Source organism: Lolium perenne, chromosome 3, assembly GCF_019359855.2.
Source record: "Lolium perenne isolate Kyuss_39 chromosome 3, Kyuss_2.0, whole genome shotgun sequence".
NCBI classification, from domain to species: Eukaryota; Viridiplantae; Streptophyta; class Magnoliopsida; order Poales; family Poaceae; genus Lolium; species Lolium perenne.
The window spans coordinates 61,582,010-61,602,283 of NC_067246.2; the positions used below are offsets into that span (position 1 = coordinate 61,582,010).

General features: G+C 46.3%; 3 protein-coding genes across 5 annotated transcripts; 2 read left to right on the forward strand and 1 right to left on the reverse strand.

The window, feature by feature from the left end:
* Positions 1 to 532: 532 nt before the first annotated feature.
* Positions 533 to 6,297, reverse strand: LOC127341709 (aromatic aminotransferase ISS1). 3 transcript variants are annotated; one of them, XM_051367639.2, is made up of 10 exons: positions 6,159 to 6,297; positions 5,970 to 6,060; positions 5,826 to 5,873; positions 5,356 to 5,484; positions 4,685 to 4,744; positions 3,997 to 4,153; positions 3,683 to 3,789; positions 3,493 to 3,551; positions 1,538 to 1,646; positions 533 to 1,304 (listed from the first exon to the last, which is right to left on the reverse strand). In XM_051367639.2, exons 2-10 carry the CDS (start codon positions 6,030 to 6,032, stop codon positions 852 to 854), a joined length of 1,185 nt encoding a protein of 394 aa, XP_051223599.1. In that variant the 5' UTR covers positions 6,033 to 6,060; positions 6,159 to 6,297; the 3' UTR covers positions 533 to 851. The 3 variants fall into 3 exon arrangements, with proteins under 3 accessions (XP_051223599.1, XP_051223600.1, XP_051223598.1); XM_051367640.2 differs by having other exon boundaries at positions 5,970 to 6,066; positions 6,159 to 6,281; XM_051367638.2 differs by having other exon boundaries at positions 5,970 to 6,272.
* A 7,156-nt stretch (positions 6,298 to 13,453) lies between these two features.
* LOC127341707 (uncharacterized) lies at positions 13,454 to 16,503 on the forward strand. The gene is made up of 6 exons (XM_051367636.2): positions 13,454 to 13,817; positions 14,137 to 14,304; positions 14,921 to 15,167; positions 15,538 to 15,693; positions 15,793 to 16,058; positions 16,158 to 16,503. Exons 1-6 carry the CDS (start codon positions 13,548 to 13,550, stop codon positions 16,308 to 16,310), a joined length of 1,260 nt encoding a protein of 419 aa, XP_051223596.1. The 5' UTR covers positions 13,454 to 13,547; the 3' UTR covers positions 16,311 to 16,503.
* Positions 16,504 to 16,774: 271 nt separating this feature from the next.
* LOC127341708 (protein PGR) lies at positions 16,775 to 19,298 on the forward strand. The gene is made up of 5 exons (XM_051367637.2): positions 16,775 to 17,113; positions 17,203 to 17,316; positions 18,220 to 18,442; positions 18,527 to 18,775; positions 18,875 to 19,298. The coding sequence occupies exons 1-5, from the start codon at positions 16,959 to 16,961 to the stop codon at positions 19,004 to 19,006; spliced, it is 873 nt and encodes a 290-aa protein (XP_051223597.1). The 5' UTR covers positions 16,775 to 16,958; the 3' UTR covers positions 19,007 to 19,298.
* Positions 19,299 to 20,274: the final 976 nt, after the last annotated feature.

The window sequence follows — 20,274 nt, forward strand, 5'->3', positions numbered from 1 at the left end:
GGAGGCGGGGACGCGAGAGGAGCTGAGCGAAGCGAGGTGAACCAATTCGGAGCAATACGGAGCTCCAGACCTCTGAATTGGGCCACGGGTAAGTTAGGCGCCTTAGGGGGTGAGCTCGGAATTGGGCCCGAATTCCACGCCCCAATTCCGAGCACAACCAAACAGCGGAATTGGTCTTTTTGGGGCTCAATTCCAATTTCGAGGCCCAATTCTATGCAACCAGACACTGCCTAAGATTCTACATGCAAGTAACATATACCTAGAATTAAAGTAGTGTGTCATGCCGATTCTGATGGATGAGCACAATAACATATACCTTCTCTACCGATCACGGCAGAATGCAGTATTTAAATTACAACATAAGTTTCTTATAAATCTTGATTATGCATTGAGATTCAGGTTCAAGACCAGAAAGCGTCTGGTTCGTTCGTCAGTAGTAATGCTGCCATGTCGACTATAAGAAAGGGTAGTTTTCAGTTTCCAAGAGCTCTGATGAAACTGCAACTAGCAAAGGGCACAGACAGCTCTCGCAAAAGAGTAAAAACACCTTATAATTCTTGTACTTTACTTGTATACAGTTGCTAGGCATAAAGTAAACTTAAATAAGGGATAAGTACCAGACGGAGAATTATGGAATGGGGCTGGATGGCTTTTATTCTACCCCAATTACCCACACTGACCGATTGCCATGTCCATTGGGCAGCTCCAGCATGGTGCGATTCTATATGACATAAGAACTAGGAAACATGATCCTTTCAATCCCCTTAAGTAATCCCAGCAAAATTATATCGCCGAAAAATTGGACTTGTGCGGTTTGAATCTAGAATGTATTTTTACTGTCTGATGGGCTGTTACTGTACCATTCCATCGGTCACCAGTTGTTGCAAACCCTGCCTCAGCCTCTCGCCAGCGAGCCTCGTCTCTGCCTCCTTCAGCCCACCAAAGGAAACACGGATGAACCCAGGACCTCCGCTGGCGCTCCCAGGTATCACAGCGACCCCGTGCTTATTTGCGAGCCATCTGACAACTTCAAAATCATCTGAACAGTTGTCTGGTAGCTTAGCCCAGAGGTAGATGGCACCCTCCCCACCCCTGACAGCATCCTCACCAAGAGGAGACATTGCCTCCACAAGCAACTCGCGGTTTTTCACTAGATCTTTCACCCTTTCTCTGATCCACTCTGGACCAGCCTCCAATGAGTAGAGCGCCAGGTGCTGCCCAATGATGGAAGCACATATAGGGATGTTGTCTTGCACTTTGAGGAGCTGCGCATGGAAACCATCGACTTCACTTGGATATGCAATCTGCAGCAGTCAAACCGATTAGCTCTTTTAAGACTAACTGATCATCTCCTTACTAACACAGAGTGCACAGTGAGCCAGTTACTTATACTGCACTCACTGTTCCAGAAGTGTCTGGCGCACTAGCAATTAAAGTGTGTGTGGGAGATATATGAAACCGAAAGGGGTCAGTACTGAGTCCTAAACCAGCAACTGAAGACAAAGCAAAAGATCGACAACAAGCATGGCACACTTACGTATCCTACACGCCACCCCATCATTCCATAAGCCTTTGAGAATGAGAAGAGGTTCACAATGTGATCATCCTCTAAGCAGTAATGCTCCATTCCATCATACATAAAATATCTGAAAAACAGCAACCAATATTGCAACTGAGTTCAAGAAAGTCATACTGAAGCAGAAGTGTAAATACAACAACTGAATGCAAGTAGCATGCCAAAATGATTCAGAAAATCAGTCATTTTCTGTGCATTAATGAGTCAAGCCATTGCAAAAGAAAACATGTTTCGATTACATTATTCGCTAACATGTTTAATGTGCATGGAATAATACAACTTGCCTAAAAAATAGGAGGACTGAACTTTTCCAAATGGAACATTTTTGTATATCCGCCTTTACAGGGTACAAATGTCAACCTCTTCATTTCAGAAATTTTTGACAAAAAAGGACCTTCTGCGCGACTGTAATGACAAAAAGAACCACCTGTGAGTCAAATTGGCAAATCTACTGTGGCAGCAGGCCGGCCAGGTGACACATGGAGCTTGCCGTCACTGCCGGAGGCGGCAGGGCCTGCTGCCACGGCCTGAGGCAGCATGTCATGGGTGGAGGCGGCACCCATCACTCCAGCCAGTGCACTATGAGCAGCACATACCTAACCTACGCAAGCATGTGCACGCAGATGCAGTACGAATTGAACCAAAGTGTGCACAACAGCTTTGCTGGGCGCTGATTCCTCTGATCTTTTCTGCTATGCGAGGGTGCCGCTGGGGCTGGTGGCGGCAGGGCCACCTCAAATAGATTCCGTACGTTAACACGGACATGCCGCCTCAGGCCATGGTGGCAGGCCATGTCGCCTCCGGCAGTGGTAACACGTCTCACCTGGCCGGCCTGCTGCCACAGTGGATTTGCCAATTTGACTCGCAGATGGTCCATGTTTTTATTACAGTCGCGCAGGTGGTTCTTTTTGCCAAAAAATCTCAGTTCAGGGAGTAGAATCTTTAACACCAAAATCAGGGAAATGACAAGCAAAACTAAGGAATTTTTTTATTAATCAACAACTCGAGACACTCAAGTAAATCTGTAGACATGATATGCAATGTAAAGAAATGACAGATAAGTGAGAAGAAGAAAAAATACTGATTGCCCAGTCAACGGGCTAAAATAGATCACGTTCCTTCCAATACCACTTGCTCGCTTAGTGGTCACCACGCTGCTCGAAACTAAGTCTAGTTTCAGCTTACTTTCTGGAAGATGAAGGGGGAAAACTCTGTACTCAAGTTCAACTCCTATTTTATTTTTTGTAAGCCACCCTGTAGGTTAACCTATTCTTCGCTACACCTTTAAGTGATTTAAGTGGGAACAGTAAAAGAGACTTTCAATAGGTAGATATGCTGAAATGGACTCAAACCCAGAGTCGAGGACAAAAGCAAGACTTTCCAAAGCTTATGAGCAGGAGAATGTAACCAAATTTGACAAACGATCATTGCACAACATAGATTTCCCTTCTCTTAGCAGGTTCAGACTGTATTGATCTGTTCTTCAGCAATACCATTACCCAGAGACTTTACCAATATAGTTTGCGGTTAGTTAGCCTGTATACTTCGATTTACAGATAATCGCAAATGCCATTTACAATCTGATTAAGTTATTTCTGGTGTACTCTGAAATAGCTTAATGCTTTCACATTAAAATGCATTCTATAAGTCATCCTTGTATAACTATCAGCGAGGATGCCATGTTGGACTGAATTTCAAGAAGCCATAGAGTGGTTATTTAGTTGCTGATAATGACATGTCCCCCGGAACTCTAACCATGATTTAAGGTGACCATATCCATGTGAGGTTCTTTGTTAGTTCCATGTCTGCACTTTCTTAAAAAACTTAAATATGAGAGAGGATTGATTATGTTTAGAAGGAACAACAAGGGAAATGGTCACGAGTATAGCATTTGCATTTGATTAGTATTAACTTACTCGTAGGTATTGTCAACCAAAAGCCATGCACCAGCACTCTTGCACAGGTCTGAAATTCTCTGAAATGATAATACAATATTAGGACATAGTCAACGCCAACTCCACCTGTGTAGGCGTGTGCGTGCGTACAAGCATGCCCGTGTGAGCGAATGAGGGAGGAGGGAGGAGGGAGGAGGGACAGAGAGGTGACCTGGAGCATAGGCTTGGGAATAAAAGCTCCTGAGGGGTTTCCCGGATTTACAACAGTAACAAGTTTAGGGATCGGGTCATTTCCTTTAAGAACCTTCTCCAACCAATCTGCAATTTAGGCACAACGTAAAGTATGCTTCCAAAATGGACTAATTTTCCATGCGGTCTGTATAGAAATTTTTTTTACCACATGCATAGGTCACAGCATAGGAAAACATATGGGTGGAATCACTTAATCTAACAGATTAACGCCGTATTGACCTTGTAAGCTAATCATGGAAATTTATTTTAGATTATGGATGGTAGTCATATTACCAATATCAGGATGAAGCGTCTTTGGATTGCAAGCACCAACTAATATGTCAGTGACGCCTGTCATCTGGAATGACATGTAGGCATTGAAATAATATGGTGCAAACATGACAACTGAGTCCCCAGCATCGCAAAGGGTGAGAACAATATTTACAAAGGCCTGCCAACAGAAATCGATGCAAGAGATCAATTTATTTGATAAACTAGTTGTTAAATAAGATATTGGTATAGCAGCCATACAAGGAAGTACAGTCTTATATAGAACTAAAACAGAGATAAACTGGGAGGCGAACCTACAGTCATAATAGCTCCGGAGCTCCAGGGAGCTTGTTAAAAAAAATGAAAGCTGCATTTTGAAATCTCAAAAAATCTGATAAAAGTATACAGGTACATATAGGTGTGCAACATCTACATACAAATTTTCATCAACATATCTCTTTATTTTTTATTTACATTACAAAGACAAATATGTGGAGCAAAATAGACCTATTTTGCATTTTTGGAGCAATAAATTTGTTTTTTTTGTAGCCTACAAATTAGCAAATTATTTAACAACAAATTACAGATATGCAGACCACTTATATGTACATGTAAATTTCTTTGGAATATTTGAAACTTGAAAATAGTTTTTTTTAGATGAGGCACTCCACAAAAAGATTATAGTAAACCAGATGAAAAGTATGTATTGCACCTGATTTGCACCAGCTGTCACCATAACTGATGACTTAGTTAGCTTATTCTCTCTGTGAAGCTGCAAACAATTTAAAAAATATCAGCACAGGATAATTTAGTTGTTCATAATGCCAAGAAACTAAAGAGAAATCGAGGATCGTGTTAATGTGATTCGAGTTAAATAATAGCAATGCTTTTAGATTTCCAAAAACAGAACTTATCCCGATAATAATCAACAAACAACGAAATAAACTTTGAAAATGAAGAATGTCCTGTTCTAATTTCAAAACCGACAAACGAAGCATTGGATATGAAGTCCATGTGATGTTCTATAGCCCTCAACTCCATGAGTTTACCTACCAAATTTTCAAAGGGGGTCATCTAAGTTGATTCATACAAACAGTTACCGATAAACAGTACAGTAGTGATGGGATATAGCTCACCCTTCAATCCACTGTAATGAGAAGACAAACATACATTTTGAAACCTTTGGTTTGATAAAGTCTAGACATTGCATCGGTTACATGCAGTTCATTATATTACTCCCAGCACTACGATCAAATATCCTCTAGTAAAAAATTCTCGCATGCACATGGGTGGTGACGACATTGTGGCAAGGCTTGGTAGCATCATGGCACAGTGATCTAATGTAAGGAAACATATATAACCCGAGATGGAAAAAAGAGGTACCTTCTTGAGAAGGGCTTCTCGAAGTTCCGGAAGGCCATCATCAGCGCCATATTTACTGATTGATGGTTCCCGTATGATTTTTTCCACCTTGCTCAGAGCTGCCTCAGGAGGTTGCCAGTAAACAACTCCCTGCAGTCAAGACTTAGCATAAGCACCATTTCAGGAAATCCAGCCAGGGGAACTCCTGAAAACTACTTAGCATATCAATCTGCGACCATCCATGTATGATAGATAAGTCAATGGTCAATATAGTACGTTATACTTCACATGTACCGTACCCCTGAATTAATTTAAGATTTGGACGAGTTACGGAGACCATGTATGGGACAGTTCTTAACAGAAATGACGAATACTGTACACTAAGTTTTACTGCTTTCTTTGCTCAATGAAATGCAGTGATACGAAACTATTCTGCCATTAGAACCCAAAGTAAATGAAGAGGTCAAACCAAGAATTGCGGGCTGGTTTACCTGCGCAAGCGACATCACATCCGTGGCCCCTCGAAGCAGTTCTTGTATCTGGAAGAAAGGAAAGAGGGCACCAGATTAGACCGGGAAATTAGGGAGAAGAGAAAGAGTCCGACGAGGTGGGAACGGTAGCAGGGGCTGTATCACCTTGACCATGACCGGCGCCTCCGTCTCCAGGGCCCTCTTGGCCAGCTTGGCGATGCTGCCCATGCCTGCCGCCCTCCTCTCCTCCAAGAACCTAGAACTGGAGAATAGGGAGACAAATTTGAGGCGGAGATCCAAGAAGACCAGAGAACAGCGGGAGGGGTGAGGCCTAAATAATTCCCGGACAACAACCTCAGAAGGGAAGTCGCCAACTGATCCCGAGCTCACCAACCCTTGTCACTCACACGACCCCAGAGCGAACAAGAGAGAGCCCAAGACACGGGAAAAACTAGTGGAAGATTCGACGGGGAGTATACTATTTTCCGGTTCTTTTTCTCTGTCTCTTTCTCTGGGCTTTTTTGGCTTACGTTACAGGACGAGGACGTGGTGGGGCCGCTAATCTGGAGGGAGAGGATAAGCATCGAGCTCTCTCACTGAAGGACTAAAATTATAGAGCTTTTTTTTCAATTGAGAGCCTTAAAAAGACAGGAACTTGTGGATAATTTTAGCACCGTTTTTATTTAATGTTTTGCTAAGTTCTGAGCCGACTTCTAAATCATAAAATTGCATTGTGGTTCGTGTGCAACAACAATTTTACTGCCTACAAATTTGTTGCAATTTTAGAAAAGTTATACACCATTAGATTGTCTCACGATTTGTGCTAATCATGAGTCGTTGCAACTGTCTCAACCATTGAATTGGTTCGTAATTTGTGCTACTTAAGGCACGGGCAACGGTGGCATAGAAAACTAGAAGTTGTCAAAATCAGTATGATTAATTTTATCTCTCCAATAAAAACTGCAACTTCACGTAGAAAAAAGAGATAAAGGGTCACACATATAGAGCAACACATGCATGCTATGTAGTGTCTCTTTCTTGGAAGTGGAGTTTTGGCTCCCGGGTGCATTTGCACCTGACAGCTGAACCATCGGATATTGCTGTGAGATTGGTGTTCTATGGACAACACTCTGACACAGCAGCAGCAGAAAAATAGGATACTGTGGTGGAGCATTGTATAGTCGTAGCCATGCTGGGCTGAACAGTAACGAGCGGTCACGGAATAGAAAATGCAGGATTACATGGACCGTGGTACATGATAAAGGTACAGATATGAATTCTCCCGGGGATCGAATATTGGCCATTCAACCGTGTGTGTGTGAGCCAAATAAGAAAATGCAGGATTCGAGTGTTGAGGATCTGCGCCTTGCAGTGGCAAATATAATTGTAATTAATTTGCACTTCAAAGTCCAACTCCAATGGGCTGCTACATCCAGACATTAGACGTCCGTCGCGGTTCGCGTGGTTCAAATGCAAGCCCCAACAGCCAACCTCATACGGATCGCGGGGTCGTTCACATCCGCATAAGTCCATTTCGTACACATTTATACGCTCAGTTTACAGTGGTTGTGGATGGCGCACATATCCGCGCGCGTCTTCCCGAGAAATGGATAGGACCGCGCGTAAGTAGCGTGTCAGTAGCCGAGAGAGGCAAGGAGGCTCAGGCCCACGCGCGCTAGTCTTCTTAAATGAAGGTCACCGGCCACCCCTCACTCTAGTCCCTACTATCGTAGAACCTTCCCAAACCCCCCGAGTTCCTCCCAAACCCTAGCCACCTCCAGGCCATGGCGAAGAAGGGAGGTGGTGGTTGGTTCCGGCCCGGCCAGAACGACCACGAGGCCTTCGAGTCTTGTTTCGGTGGCCCGCGTGCGGCAATGGCGATCGCCAGAACGCCCCCGCGCCCACGGCAAGGACACCGCGACCTCCTTCGATTCCTTTCTTGTGACCACCTCCCGCGTCGCGTGCTAGCATGAACGTCAACATGCCGACGACGTGCCTGTATGCCGACATCGAGGCACCACTCCCCTTGCTAGACGCGCAACTCCCACATGGATGGCACCTCAACCATGCGCACGTGCCGGTGCCCGTGAACCCGAGGAACGGCCTCGCGCGTCGCCACAAAATCCTCTGCCGATGCGCCCACATGCCGCCAGATCTACAACATATCCGGCATACGCCGTCGATTCCCTATTATGGGCGCGGTGGTTCGAGGCCGAGCACGACGCCGGCGCAAGATTGTCGAGGCCCACCTCGATTGCTGCGTCAATGAGGACGTCCACTACGAGGAGGCCGAGGCACCCTTCAAGCCCCGTGGGGCTACACCAACCCCACGTCACGCGCTGACCACACCGACTGGTCCCAGTACCGAGGGCGTAAACCTAGTACCGGGGGTGTACACCTACTACGCCAAGCCCCTCCCTCGGGTGCCGATGTTTCTGAGTGTCGTCTACCAGCATGCGACGGCCGAGGACCCGCTAGAAGACGACGACGACCTCGACTACCGGACAATGGAGGAGGAAGTCGCAAAGTTGACAGAGGAGGAGGCCATCGCGCTTAGGTCATCTCCTTGGCAGAGTAACGTGCCAAAAGGACCCTCGTCGACGAGGTCATCCCGGCCTCCTAGGAGGAATAGGCAGGGTCAGCGCCACCGCCAGGATCGGATTACTTGCCACCGCCTCCTACGGCAACCAATGTGTGGCCGCCGCCGCACATCTTCATCGACCTCGGCGACGATGACTAGGAGGCGGCCGGCAAACTAGGAGCTTTGGGATCCCAAATTTATGTAAATTAATTTAAAGTATATGTGAGCACTTAGGGCTACCTCCGGCCGCAAACGGCCCGAGGCATACTTCGTGCCCGCAGGCCGTCACATCCGGACCCAAGTAGACAAAAAAGCGGTCCGTTATGCGACAACCCGTTGGAGATGACCTAATAACATTGATCTCCATTTAACAATGTAGAGGGCATAGGCTTACAAGAGATTAATTGTACATTACAGGTAGCTAACACGCCATGCGGCCTAAGTAGAGGACACCATAAGGAAACATTTTCAGATAAGCTGCCGCATGAACTACGAAGGTTGCAGTGACTAGTTAATCTGAAAATATTTGCCTTACATACTTCAATGGTTGCAGATCCCAATAGCACGCTAATTAGGACGACCAGCACGATCAGCGTAGGCGTAGCCTTTGCGTTGATGACGGACATCTGAAGAGTTGCGCGCGCCAGATTTTGGTAGTAGTTGATTTTGGTGATGCAGGCTGCGCAGCTGCGGGCTGTTCGACGGCTCCATGACTGGTTAACTTGGTCCAGGTCTCCAGGATGTCAGCCCACAGTCTGTACCGGCAATAGCGAACGTCTAGCGAGTGCGAAAGACACCGTTCAATACTTTTTATACTTAGATCAATACAGAACAGAGTACGCACACGAGCTTCCACCTGGCATAGGCTCGTTGGTTCAGGAAGCGGGAGTAGATAGACCCGGGAGCCAAACTGCATTTCCGCTCTTTCTTTCTCTGAAACCATGCCTATTCTTGGAGGGGAGGCTGCCTCCTCATCCAAGCCTAGGAGTTGCAACTAACATTCGATGATGTCATAAAATTAGGTTAATTCTCAAGTAAGTGACAATTTGTCACAACCTTTTATTTAAGCTAGTGTCAAACTAATAAGAGGCCACCGGGCACCCGCTGCTTCGAGATCCCAGGGTACCACGCGCATTAACAGATGAGTACCCTTTTTCTTTCCTCTGTGTGTAGATAAGGGCTAGTTCGGTGATCGGAGGCGTTTCTGATCGGGACGGAACGAATGGTCGACCGACAGCACGACGAGATGAGGTTCTCCGTTCGAAGAGAAGTGTAGTGGCGCTAGATCTCTGGTGAGAAGGCTTCCAGTTTCCAAGGGAAAACGCAGGGGTAGACTAATTAATCTAGGAGGTGCGAACAAAAACTGGCTCGGTAACGGAGCGGCGGATCAGATCCCCACGCACGAGCTCGCGCGCGCGCATCCACTAGCCCACGCGACGACACGCGATCGATGGATCCAACACGCACGAGAAGAACGAGGGAGGAGTGTTCTGGTTCGCGGGGGCTCTTAAGGCATCTCCAGCGGCGCGACGCATTTCGGACGTCCAAACGGACGCGTCGTGTCCGTTTGCGTCGGACGAAATGGTCGAAAGTGTCCGGGTGTCCGTTTGCGTCGGGGGTGGCTCCAGCGGCACGACGCATAATTTTTTTTCATTCATACGCCATAATTTACATGATAATAAAAAGGACATAAAAAAGCCAGAAAGGGGTGCTAAAATAGGCGCCGTTCATCGGTCGTCGTCGGCCGACGAGGTCAATCAGCTGGCGTCGGCCATGGAAGCGTGTACGCCGGCGGTGGAGGAGGTACCGCCGCACGGCGAGAGGTCGTGGGCCGGGGATCCCACGCTGAGCAAACGGCGTGAGCGCGGACGTTGAAACGCGTCGGCGTGGCCGGAGGAGTCGCCGGCCTCCCTGCGCGAGCGCCGACTCGCGGAGTCGGATTGCGAGCCCGTCCCACAAAGCGAGCTCGTTGAGCTCGTCTGCTCGTTGTTGGCGAGTGCCATGGCAATGGCCTCCTCCTCCGAAATGTCCGTGGCGGTTCTCGGATCCCACGCCGGTCCGCCGTCATCGTGGTCGTACTGCGGCATGGTCACGTCGCTGTCCTCGTCCTCGTCGTCGTCCTCGTCCGCGTCCTCGTGGTCGTTCTCTTCTTCTTCGGCGGCGATCTCGCGCTCGAAGTAGTCTACGTCGGCGAGGTAGGCAGCGCGGTGCCGCGCGTCGAACTCCCACGCCCCGAAGGAAATCCAGTTGTACGAGTTTAGCGCGTACGCCGGATCCTCCCGCAGATCCGGCGGCAACACCGTGCGGCGGTGCCGCACCTCGTCGCGCTACTCTCGGCCCGAGCGCGGCACGGGGGGACCGGCACGCGCCGGGAGTTCAGGTACCAGCCTCCTCCCGGCAAGTTCGCGTCCGGCCATGGTACCGGCCGGTTTTCCTCCCATAGCTGCCGAGCGAGGTCAACGCGGACGTACCGGCCGACCCGTGCTTTCTTGCCGGAACGCGAGCCGCTAGCCTCCTGGTCGTTCTTCGTCTTCCGGAACGGCCAGCATTTCTTCCCCATGGCGTCGGTGTGGTGGCTACTGTGGGATTTTGCCAATGGTTTTGGTCGGGGAAATGGGCGCCGGCAGCGTCCTTTAAGGCTCCAACGCCATCTCGCCTTCAATGGCCTACCAGTGCAACGCCTACTAGCTGTGCACGCTCGCGGAAGCCGAGGCATGCCATTAACGCGGCCCCTGCAAAGGCTGCAGCGCGCCGCCCAGAAGTAATACCGCGGAAGACGAAGCAGTTGTGCCGCTGCCAGGCGGGCCCGGTGGGGAAGCGAGCGGACAGTTTGCGCGTCCGCCGAGCGTCCGCCGAGACGCAAACCTGGCGCATATTTGGGCCAGGTTTGCGTCTCCGCGGACAGCCCGATCACTTTGCATCACCCCGTTGGAACAGGCCCCAGACGTATTTCCGGTCACGACGGACACAAACGGTCGCTCAACGTCGCGCCGCTGGAGATGTCCTTAGCGCGCGCGGGCCTCGCCGGGAGGAGGCCAGGCTGGTCGCCGTTCGCCCGCTCTTCCCTCTCGGCTGCGGCCGGCTGCCTACTCGCTCGTCTGCCTTTTGTAGTGAGTTCGACCGGGATGGGTGGTGCCTCTACCTGGTGCGTCGTCCTTGGGTCAGGTCCCTGTCGGCGGTAGTGCATGAATCGAACTGTCTCGGAACCTTGGAGCCTTGAGACAGCGGTGACGAGGTGACGCCGGGCATAGGATGCGGCACCAAACTGGAGGTTGGAGCAGTGTGGCGAAATGGCTTGGAATTTTAGGTTCAACCAATGTCTTCTACTCCAAGAACCAATGCGAAACCATTTTTTCTCCATGGAGTTAGAGGTTGGAACTCCTCCTATGTCTTTTCCTATAGAAAGAGTATCATTTTTGGGTGCCTCATCCAGCGACCTTCGTAGCGTTGGGGTACGGTTTTCAAAGTACCATCGGCTTTCCTGATATAAAATAACACCACAACTACGAGCATGCGTGTATTTTTTTTTTTTTTGAAACGGGAGCAAAAGTTTTGCCCTAGTCTATTAATTAAGCAAAATTTATTTTATAAGAATGTAAATAATAAGCACTACTCTTTTGGTAGTATTTTTTTTATCAAAAGTTTTGCCCTTGTTGAAAATGTTGTAGCTAAATCCAAATGTCTACAAATTGTTAAGCTTGAGGCCAAAGGAAATCCTGTCGTGTACGAATTGCGTTGTCTTGGAGGGATTTCATTTATCGGCCAAGAATATGTATAAGATGCGATGCAGTATCAAAGGATGGTGATTTTTCTGGGATCAAGCCTCTTTTTCTTATAAGAGTGAAACCAAGACCTCAGTCTATTATAATTAAGTATAAGAAAATCATCCACTTAGTTAGCATGACACAATGGCAAAAGCCACTTCAAATCTACAATAGGGAAGTCATTAGAATCCCAGTACAAAATCCTCTCCAAGTTGTTTTTATTGTAATACATGATAGCATTGGTTGAACTAATACATGATGTCTAGAAGAAGACAACAGTTGCTTCCGTGACGGTCGCCTTCATCTTTCTTTTCCTCAAGGCAGTGTCTTCAATTCCATTAATTGGAGACGACCAACTCAATTTAGTCTTCACAACAACAAGCTCTCAAAAGCCACACCTACCATGCAAACCAATTTGCTACCTGAGTCAACGATTTTGATGGAGAACAATTTTAAAATATGCAATGTTCTCAGTAAAGATGATTGATGAACTTGTACCTCCCTTCATTGTTATTGCCTTAGCGACGTGCACATGCCACAACCTTTTACCACAACTTCGAAGCTGTTGCAATGCAAGCCACCAATCACCAGTCCCCCTTCCCCTCAACTGATAGCGGCCATGTTAACAAGGCCTTCGTAGGGGAAGTGGCACAAGAACACTACCATTTTCTGATCGGCGAAGACTTAAGCATAGAATTTTTTAGTTTACTTACATATGTTCACGAACATTCCTAGAGCTTGGTTGATCTCAACACACCAGGAGGGGCCACATAGACGATCATGCTAATGTTTAAGGTTTGACTAAACCAAACAACAAGGTTAACACTTCACACCAAATCCGCTTTGATTGTCACATGTAGATTATTTGATGTTATTTTGTTGCTGATATGTATATTGGGTCCGCTAAAATCCATCAAAGAGTAAAAAAATGAATAGTGTACTCCATGTTAACAAGGAGAGATAAAACATGACAAAAGTCATGACTCAAATCAAACACATCACACGTGAATCCCTGCCTGAGTTGTAAGATGGACTGTAACTAAGCTTTTCTTTTCAGTGGGATTGTAACTAAGATTTTTTTGTTTCAATTGTAAATATGGATGCAACTAATAAAAATGCTCCAAACCGCTAGATTTGCTTCGTGATTTAAGCTAGTTATGAGTTGCAACATGGAATGTAACTGAGATTTGAATATGTCATTTGCTAAAAACAAAGTTAATTTTGAGTCGGCCGAGAACTAGTCACAGGCTTTACAGATTCTATAAACCCGCTTTCGCTCTTCGCCCGCGGTAACATCCTGAGAGCGCCTCCTCGTGTCCTAAGCTTCCAAGTGCCTAGCCGTGACGCAAACCCGCTCGCCCTGACCTCGCCGCAAAGCAGTTCACCGCGCCGGCGACGATGGCGGCGGAAGCGCCCAGCTCATCGGCCTCACCCGAAGTGGAGATGCTCCTGCGTCCCCTCGCCGCGCGCGGCTGGCGCTTCCGTGACCCAGCGGACGAGTCCATCCAGGCCCTCGTCCACGCCTCCCCCTCCGCGTCGCCGGAGGCCGTGGAGGCTGTGCTCCTCGACACGGACCTGAGGCTCTTCGGTGGAAAGACCCTCCCCGACCGAGCCTCCGCCACCTCGGGGAAGCGGCTCTCTTATCTCCACGGCCCCATCGTCCTGCAGGTTAATCACCGATCCCAACGCCTGTTCTTAGTTTTCAAGTGGGGGAATGTCTCATTTAGAAGCCGCTCTTAGTTTTTCTCTCAGTTACATGTGGCCTGGAATGTCATTGGCTGCTCTATGGTCGCCAGGGGGCAAACTTGGTGTGGAACAATGCAGTCTATCTTGTCGAACTGTGATCCCATTACCTTGCATCTAGGCTGAGTCTGCATTATCCCACTGCTTGAATTGAGCATATGCTGTTCTTGCCTCTGGGATGCGTAGACGTATTTGGTTGTTTGATCCTCTTCCCGCTTGAACCTGTTCCGTCGAATTTATGCAGGTAGTTTCTGTAAGAGACATATATAGCAGCAATGTTGATGCTTCCTTTAAGAACCCGCAGCAACGGCGCCTTCTGCGTTTTGCTCTCACTGATGGTGTTTCTGAAGCAGTGGCCATTGAGTTTTCCCCTATCCCGTTCGTCACTGAAGAGATAGCTCCAGGTACCAAGGTCAGTTCACCATAAGGTTGTTTATTCGCAATTTCTTTTGGCTTTGTCTTATACTAGAGGCAACGTGCACAGTCGCTGTATGTAGTTTAATCTTGTATTTTGGTTCTCCTAGATAGTTAGTTCAATCTTGTGTATCACTGCAATTTGGATTAAAGGCTGGACACAAGCCTGGCAAATACTTCATCAAACACTGGGGAGAAGCAGGATGCTTAGTGACTCATTGCATGTAGTTCTTCCACTCGTCTAGCATGAACCATAAGCAATCATTGGAGAAGACAAGATACTACTCTATGTGAGCAGTGTGAAGTAGAACACTTTGAAGTGATATGCTGCAGCATGAGCTTGGAGTTGGGATATAGTATTACTGATTCCCATTAGTTTTCTGTCCCACAATCTGTTCGAGTTTGCTTCATTAGCATTTTTAGGGGTACATCTTAAGTTTCGACTTTTGGTTAGGAATGGTCGAATATGATATTTGCCACTTTGCTGGACATTATTTATTTCTCAAATCTGCTACACTTAAAATAACATGCAATATCTGCCACTTAGATGCTTTGGCTATCTATTTAATACTGACATTAGTCTGTATTTTCTCCTTTGCTTTCCCACTCTATAGATTCGTCTTGAGAACAAGATTCCAGTAAACCATGGCATATTGTGCTTGAGTGCAAAAAATGTGAGTGTCATCGGGGGAACTGTCCAATCTTTGTATGAAGAATGGAAAATGAACCAAAAGTACTCAGGCATATCACGCCCGTCGTTGAGGTTGTCCCAAAATGACGATGGAGTTGGGCCTCCACCGTTCGAGAAATTAGATACTGAATTGCGTCCAAACAGAACATTCCAGTTGCAAGCATACCCCGGTAACGATTCATATTTCTTCTCTTTCTGTTTACGCTTGTATTTGTATGTTCACTAGAAACCTGCCATTGTGTGCAGCTGTCTACTTGCAGGAAATGATAGCAGCTTAAGTAAATATTGGCATAATATTTTGTATTGCAGTTATGAAATCCACATGCTGGCAGAGTATGCTGGTCTGAACTATTTCCTTTAAAAAAAGGATTCCTCTATGTTTGCAGTGAACATTTTTTTCCATGTACATAGTTGTCATTTTTTACATTTTCTGGATCTGCATATAAAGTAACCTGGTAGACAATTGCATGCTTTGCAAAACTTTTGGTGATGTACCTGTTATTTGTGAACCATTCTGACCTATTTCTTATGTCATCGAAGATCGTAAATCTAGGGATCTGGGAGTCGCTAATGACCGTGCATCGATTAATCCCATTGGCAAACCTGTGAATGAAGCTTCAGCTGACGTGAACAAGGAGAATACAGAAAGTAAAGTTGAACCCAAACAAGCCAGTTCAGATATCAGACCAAAAGAAGGTTGGCCTCTCAAACCCTCAGTTTATTTCATCCAAATTTGTAGACATAATTTTTTGGGCACAGTTAGAACTTACAAACTTCTTCATCTCCACTATGCAGTAAGCGAAGCTGTCCCTGTTCAAAACCAAGCTGCCGCACAGAAGCTGCTGCAGAAAATGGCAATGCCCGAAGATAGGCATGGTAGGGGTCATAGATTCAAGGGCAAGAACAAGCAGGATGATGCTCCAGTCTTTACCCTCGAGGAATGGGAGAGGAGAAAAGCAGTTGGTTCAGTGTCCACAGCAGAACGCCATATACAAGATACTAGTCGAGATGAGGAGCTGGCAAGACAGCTCCAGGAACAACTAGATATGGAAGATTCCCATGTTAGTTTTACTCCCACCTCATATTGCTTTTCTCTTAAAAGCATTCAGTAACACCAGTCTGACAACACTATTTTGTCATGGCAATGCGACACTTTTCAGAGAATTCCGGTCAGTTCAGAGGCGGAGCGCTTACGGATGAACATGTTCAGCTTCAATGGCCCCGAAGAAATGGGTGGTGGCGGGAGAAGAGATTTCCGAGGGCGCGGGCGGGGAAGGGGCCGAGGGCGAGGGCGGGGCAGGGGGAGATTTTAGAGCTATTCCGAAACTTCAGATTTGTAGGGTGCTCCAGAGATGCATGCTGGTAGTAGCAGTGTTATGATCATCATGATCTTTTTTTGAACTGGTTATCATGATCTTTTGAAAAGGAGGTAGCAGTATGATGATGTTCATCTTAAAGTGTAGTACTAGTTGTTTTATGATGATGATGACGAGCTTAACTCTCCAAGCATGTTCGTTTCCCTCTTTTCACCCTCCTGATGCTAGCAAATGTCCGGGTTGAGAAACATGTACATTTTCCATTGAATTTTTATTTTACCCATAGATCTAATTAGCGTATGATTTGAAGTCTAAACTTCGCGAGATTCTGTTGCCAATTCGGAACAATGTCAAGGTGGTACCATACCTAAAAATATGGTCACGGATTACAATTCTAGACAACGTTAAGGTGGTTCCTGAGAAAGTCCCAGACATAACGACTTCCGGCTCTGAATTCTTAAACCTGAAGGAATCTCAGGACAGCGAGCCACGAGCGCGAGCAGCAAAGCCACCTTCGCCTCGCGCTGCTGCTGCTGCAAAATTCTCGCTAATCGATCCAGCGAGCGGCTCCAGAGAGCAACCGGGAGTCGGGGAATCGGCGGTGTTTGTAGGATCTCCACGACGGACGGCGGCGAGGTCGCCGCGATGGATCAGGGCGGCGGCGTCTGGATCCGCGGGGCGGTGGCTGTCGCCGCGGGCGGCGCGATTGCGGCGCGCGCGGTCCGGCGGAAGTCCGTGGACTACACCGCCGTCTTCGTCGGCGTCCCGGCCATGGTGGCCCACACCGTCGCCGGGTACAGGTGAGAGCGCGCTACCCAAGCTCGGAGATCTTTGAGAGGGGACTCGTTCGTGAATCGTCACGGGATCTCTCTGGCTCGAACGTTTGCAGGTTCGCGGGGCTACTGCTGGTGTTCTTCTTCACGGCGTCGCGGGTGACGAGGGTCGGCGAGGCAAGGAAGCGCGCGCTTGATCCCGAGTTCAAGGAGGGCGGCCAGCGCAACTGGTGAGCGAGATCGCTGCTTCTCTTGCTTGCTTTTTATCATCTACCCCATTGACCTAGGAGATGCAGTGGATCGATAGATACTCTGGAGAGATGGGAATTTCTTGAAAAGCTTTTGTCTGTGTTGTTAGGGGTGCTTGATTTTGATTGTTTAGTATAATTCAGTAACAAGGTCTTTGCAGGATCCCGAGATGTGTATGGTGGATTTAACTGGTTTGAGATGGCCTTGGATGGGGTGGTTGAACAAAATTTAGATGGTTTACATTGACAGAAGAAACTTGGAATGTGTTTGGTTCAGATTGTGTTTGCAGAGTAGGATGATGATATAATCTCTCTAAAGAGAATTCACCGCGTGGTGCGAAACGTCTGTTGAACAAAGGAATCGAGAGAATATGAGTTGTGTTATCGATTATGTCAATGTGAGTCTGATCATAGAGATAAAAGAAATCAAATATTATGAGAACAAGTCAGCCTTCTTCTACGGAGAACTTAATTAACTTGTATAGTCCAGAACTTATGAGGCCTTTAATTATGCTGGTTTCAGTCGAAGAGTAATCTTGAGGCGTGGCTATTCTCTTTCAGCCCAGTAGCTTTATTATTGATTGCTGCACAAGTTGAACCCTGCATGAACTTTTGGCAGAAAACAGACCAAAAAACCATGAATATTTGCTACTTTGTTTCTGTTACACCTTCCCTGAAATTTTCTCCAGTTGTTAGATTTAACTAGATATTTTTAATGAAGAAAATAACTCAACATATGTAATGAGATGAGGAAGATACCTGTGTTTCTATATTTCCTAAGTTTGATAAATGTTGCGATCACTGTTGTTGAGAAGATGCATTTCGTCTTCAGAAAATTCCCTTCTGAATCTTTCTAATGCAGGTGCGCACCACTCTTATTGGCAGGAAGCAAGTATTGTCAAACAGCGGTATTGCGACTGTCTTGGCAGTCCTTATAACACTAATTACTGGAGGTAAAGACAGATGCTTGGATTCAAAAGAGTCGGGTCTTGTAACTGCCCTTATCGGTGGTGTTATCGGACATTATTCTTGCTGCAATGGTGATACATGGTCTTCCGAGCTTGGCATACTTAGCAAATCCGAACCACGAATTATCACCACATTCAAGGTATGCATTAAATCTTATTTTCTAATTGAACAACTTCATTATGAACATAATCTCATGTTTTCTTTTGACATGAAACTTCATTAGAGGGTGCGGAAGGGGACCAATGGCGGGGTAACCATTGATGGAATTCTTGCAGCAGCAGCAGCTGGATGCTCGATTGGGCTTGCATTTGTGTTAATAGGATTCTTAACCACTCAGTGTGCTTCTGATGTATTTTGGAGGCAGCTGCTTGTTATACCCCTAGCTACAGCTGCTGGCCTATGTGGAAGTCTGATTGATTCGTTGCTGGGCGCAACGGTTCAGTATAGTGGGTACTGCAGTGTTCGCAAAAAGGTATGAAACTCAAAGCAATGCAAATAACTACATGTTTAAATACCCTATTCACTTGCGATCCATAATTTGGTTATTTGATCTTATTTTATGATTATGCAGGTTGTTGGAGTAGGCGGTCCTACCGTAAGGAGGATTTCTGGAATGAACATACTGGACAACAATGGTGTTAATGTAGTGTCTGTGTTCTTTACAACTCTACTTACTGCCTTTGCATGTACATTCATCTTCTGAGGTCTAGGTGAGTGGTAGTGTTAGCAACGCATGACCCTGGGTAACTAGGAACACAGGTAGTCAATTAGAACACCAAATCTTGAATAGTGCCAGCCATTGTCCATTTTGACAGTTGTTTTAGCATCAGTATTTCATGGTAAGCGCTGATTTTTTAATGTAAAAGTTCACTTGTAGTTATCCCATTCAGATTTTACATTGAATATTCGGATAGAGGAATGTCTGTATCATAATATTGATTCACTCTAACTATTTATTTTCTATGATCCATTTTATCAGTTCATCTTATGGATTCTGTAAGCTCGCCTCTTCAGTTAATCATAGCCCAAGTTACTTATTTATATTTACAACATAGCCGGAGGATTGAATCATGCTTAATCTCAACCAAACTCTTCATCTACCAAGTGTTCAGAAAGTTTGCACCTACCTTGAAGTGGTTGCACTACTCCAAGACAAAGATAGTTGGAGGCTTGTAGCCCACTGGTTAATGTAATTAACAAAATCACAAGACCAAATAACCACAAGAGTTCATTACAGATACAAGTAGCCACAAGAACTTCAATTAAACACAAATATTCGTTGTGATCAGGAGCAAAGTTCATTTAAGCTGCCGCAGCAGAGGCACTCCAGATAATAACAAGACCTTTAACTAAACACAAATCTTCATCGTAGTCAGGAGCAAAAAACATTATTAGCCGCAGCAGCAGAGGCAGCACTCCGCAGGTCTCTTAGCAGAAGAAACAGCAGCATACAGTGAACAGGCTGCAAAACGAAATCACACGTCTCTGTGAAAAACGAAATTAAAATAAAAACAGAAGGAAATAACATGTTAAAGTCAATAATGCCCTTTCTCACATGAACCCTACAAGTAACTAATCCTCTTCTTAGCCTGAAAGAGTGAATACTAGAGCTCTACAAAAAATAGTGCAATAGATTGCACCTAAGTGAGAGGAAAAAGGAACCAATTTTTTTTTTTTTTTTAAAGGCTGGTAGAGACACCATGGAAAACTGAAGCATAAAAGTGAGGAGCCAGAGCATGTGACAAGAAGAACGATATTACTCCTACCAAGAATAGATGCAACCTTTTTCCTCATGGCGCTTCTGGACATGGCCGTAGTAGCCGGAGGGTTATACATATCCCAAATTTTCTCCAAAATATCAAGCTAGAAAAGGTAGAAAATGTGGGGGGCACACGGCACGCATGGTTGATGCCTTGATGCTTCTTATATAGTGAGCTCAGCTCAACCTCAAGTGGTTAAAGAAAAAGCTCG

Excerpts from the sequence above, each read along its gene's own strand:
- LOC127341709 (XM_051367639.2), bottom strand. The coding sequence starts at position 6,032 with ATGGGCAGCATCGCCAAGCTGGCCAAGAGGGCCCTGGAGACGGAGGCG. Across the intron at positions 4,154-4,684 it reads TGACAGCTGGTGCAAATCAG|GCCTTTGTAAATATTGTTCT; the intron begins GTGCAATACATA and ends TTCTGTTGGCAG. Across the intron at positions 1,305-1,537 it reads TGGGGTGGCGTGTAGGATAC|ATTGCATATCCAAGTGAAGT; the intron begins GTAAGTGTGCCA and ends TGACTGCTGCAG.
- LOC127341707 (XM_051367636.2), top strand. The coding sequence starts at position 13,548 with ATGGCGGCGGAAGCGCCCAGCTCATCGGCCTCACCCGAAGTGGAGATG. Across the intron at positions 14,305-14,920 it reads AGATAGCTCCAGGTACCAAG|ATTCGTCTTGAGAACAAGAT; the intron begins GTCAGTTCACCA and ends CCCACTCTATAG. Across the intron at positions 15,168-15,537 it reads CCAGTTGCAAGCATACCCCG|ATCGTAAATCTAGGGATCTG; the intron begins GTAACGATTCAT and ends ATGTCATCGAAG.
- LOC127341708 (XM_051367637.2), top strand. The coding sequence starts at position 16,959 with ATGGATCAGGGCGGCGGCGTCTGGATCCGCGGGGCGGTGGCTGTCGCC. Across the intron at positions 17,114-17,202 it reads CACACCGTCGCCGGGTACAG|GTTCGCGGGGCTACTGCTGG; the intron begins GTGAGAGCGCGC and ends GAACGTTTGCAG. Across the intron at positions 18,443-18,526 it reads GAATTATCACCACATTCAAG|AGGGTGCGGAAGGGGACCAA; the intron begins GTATGCATTAAA and ends AAACTTCATTAG.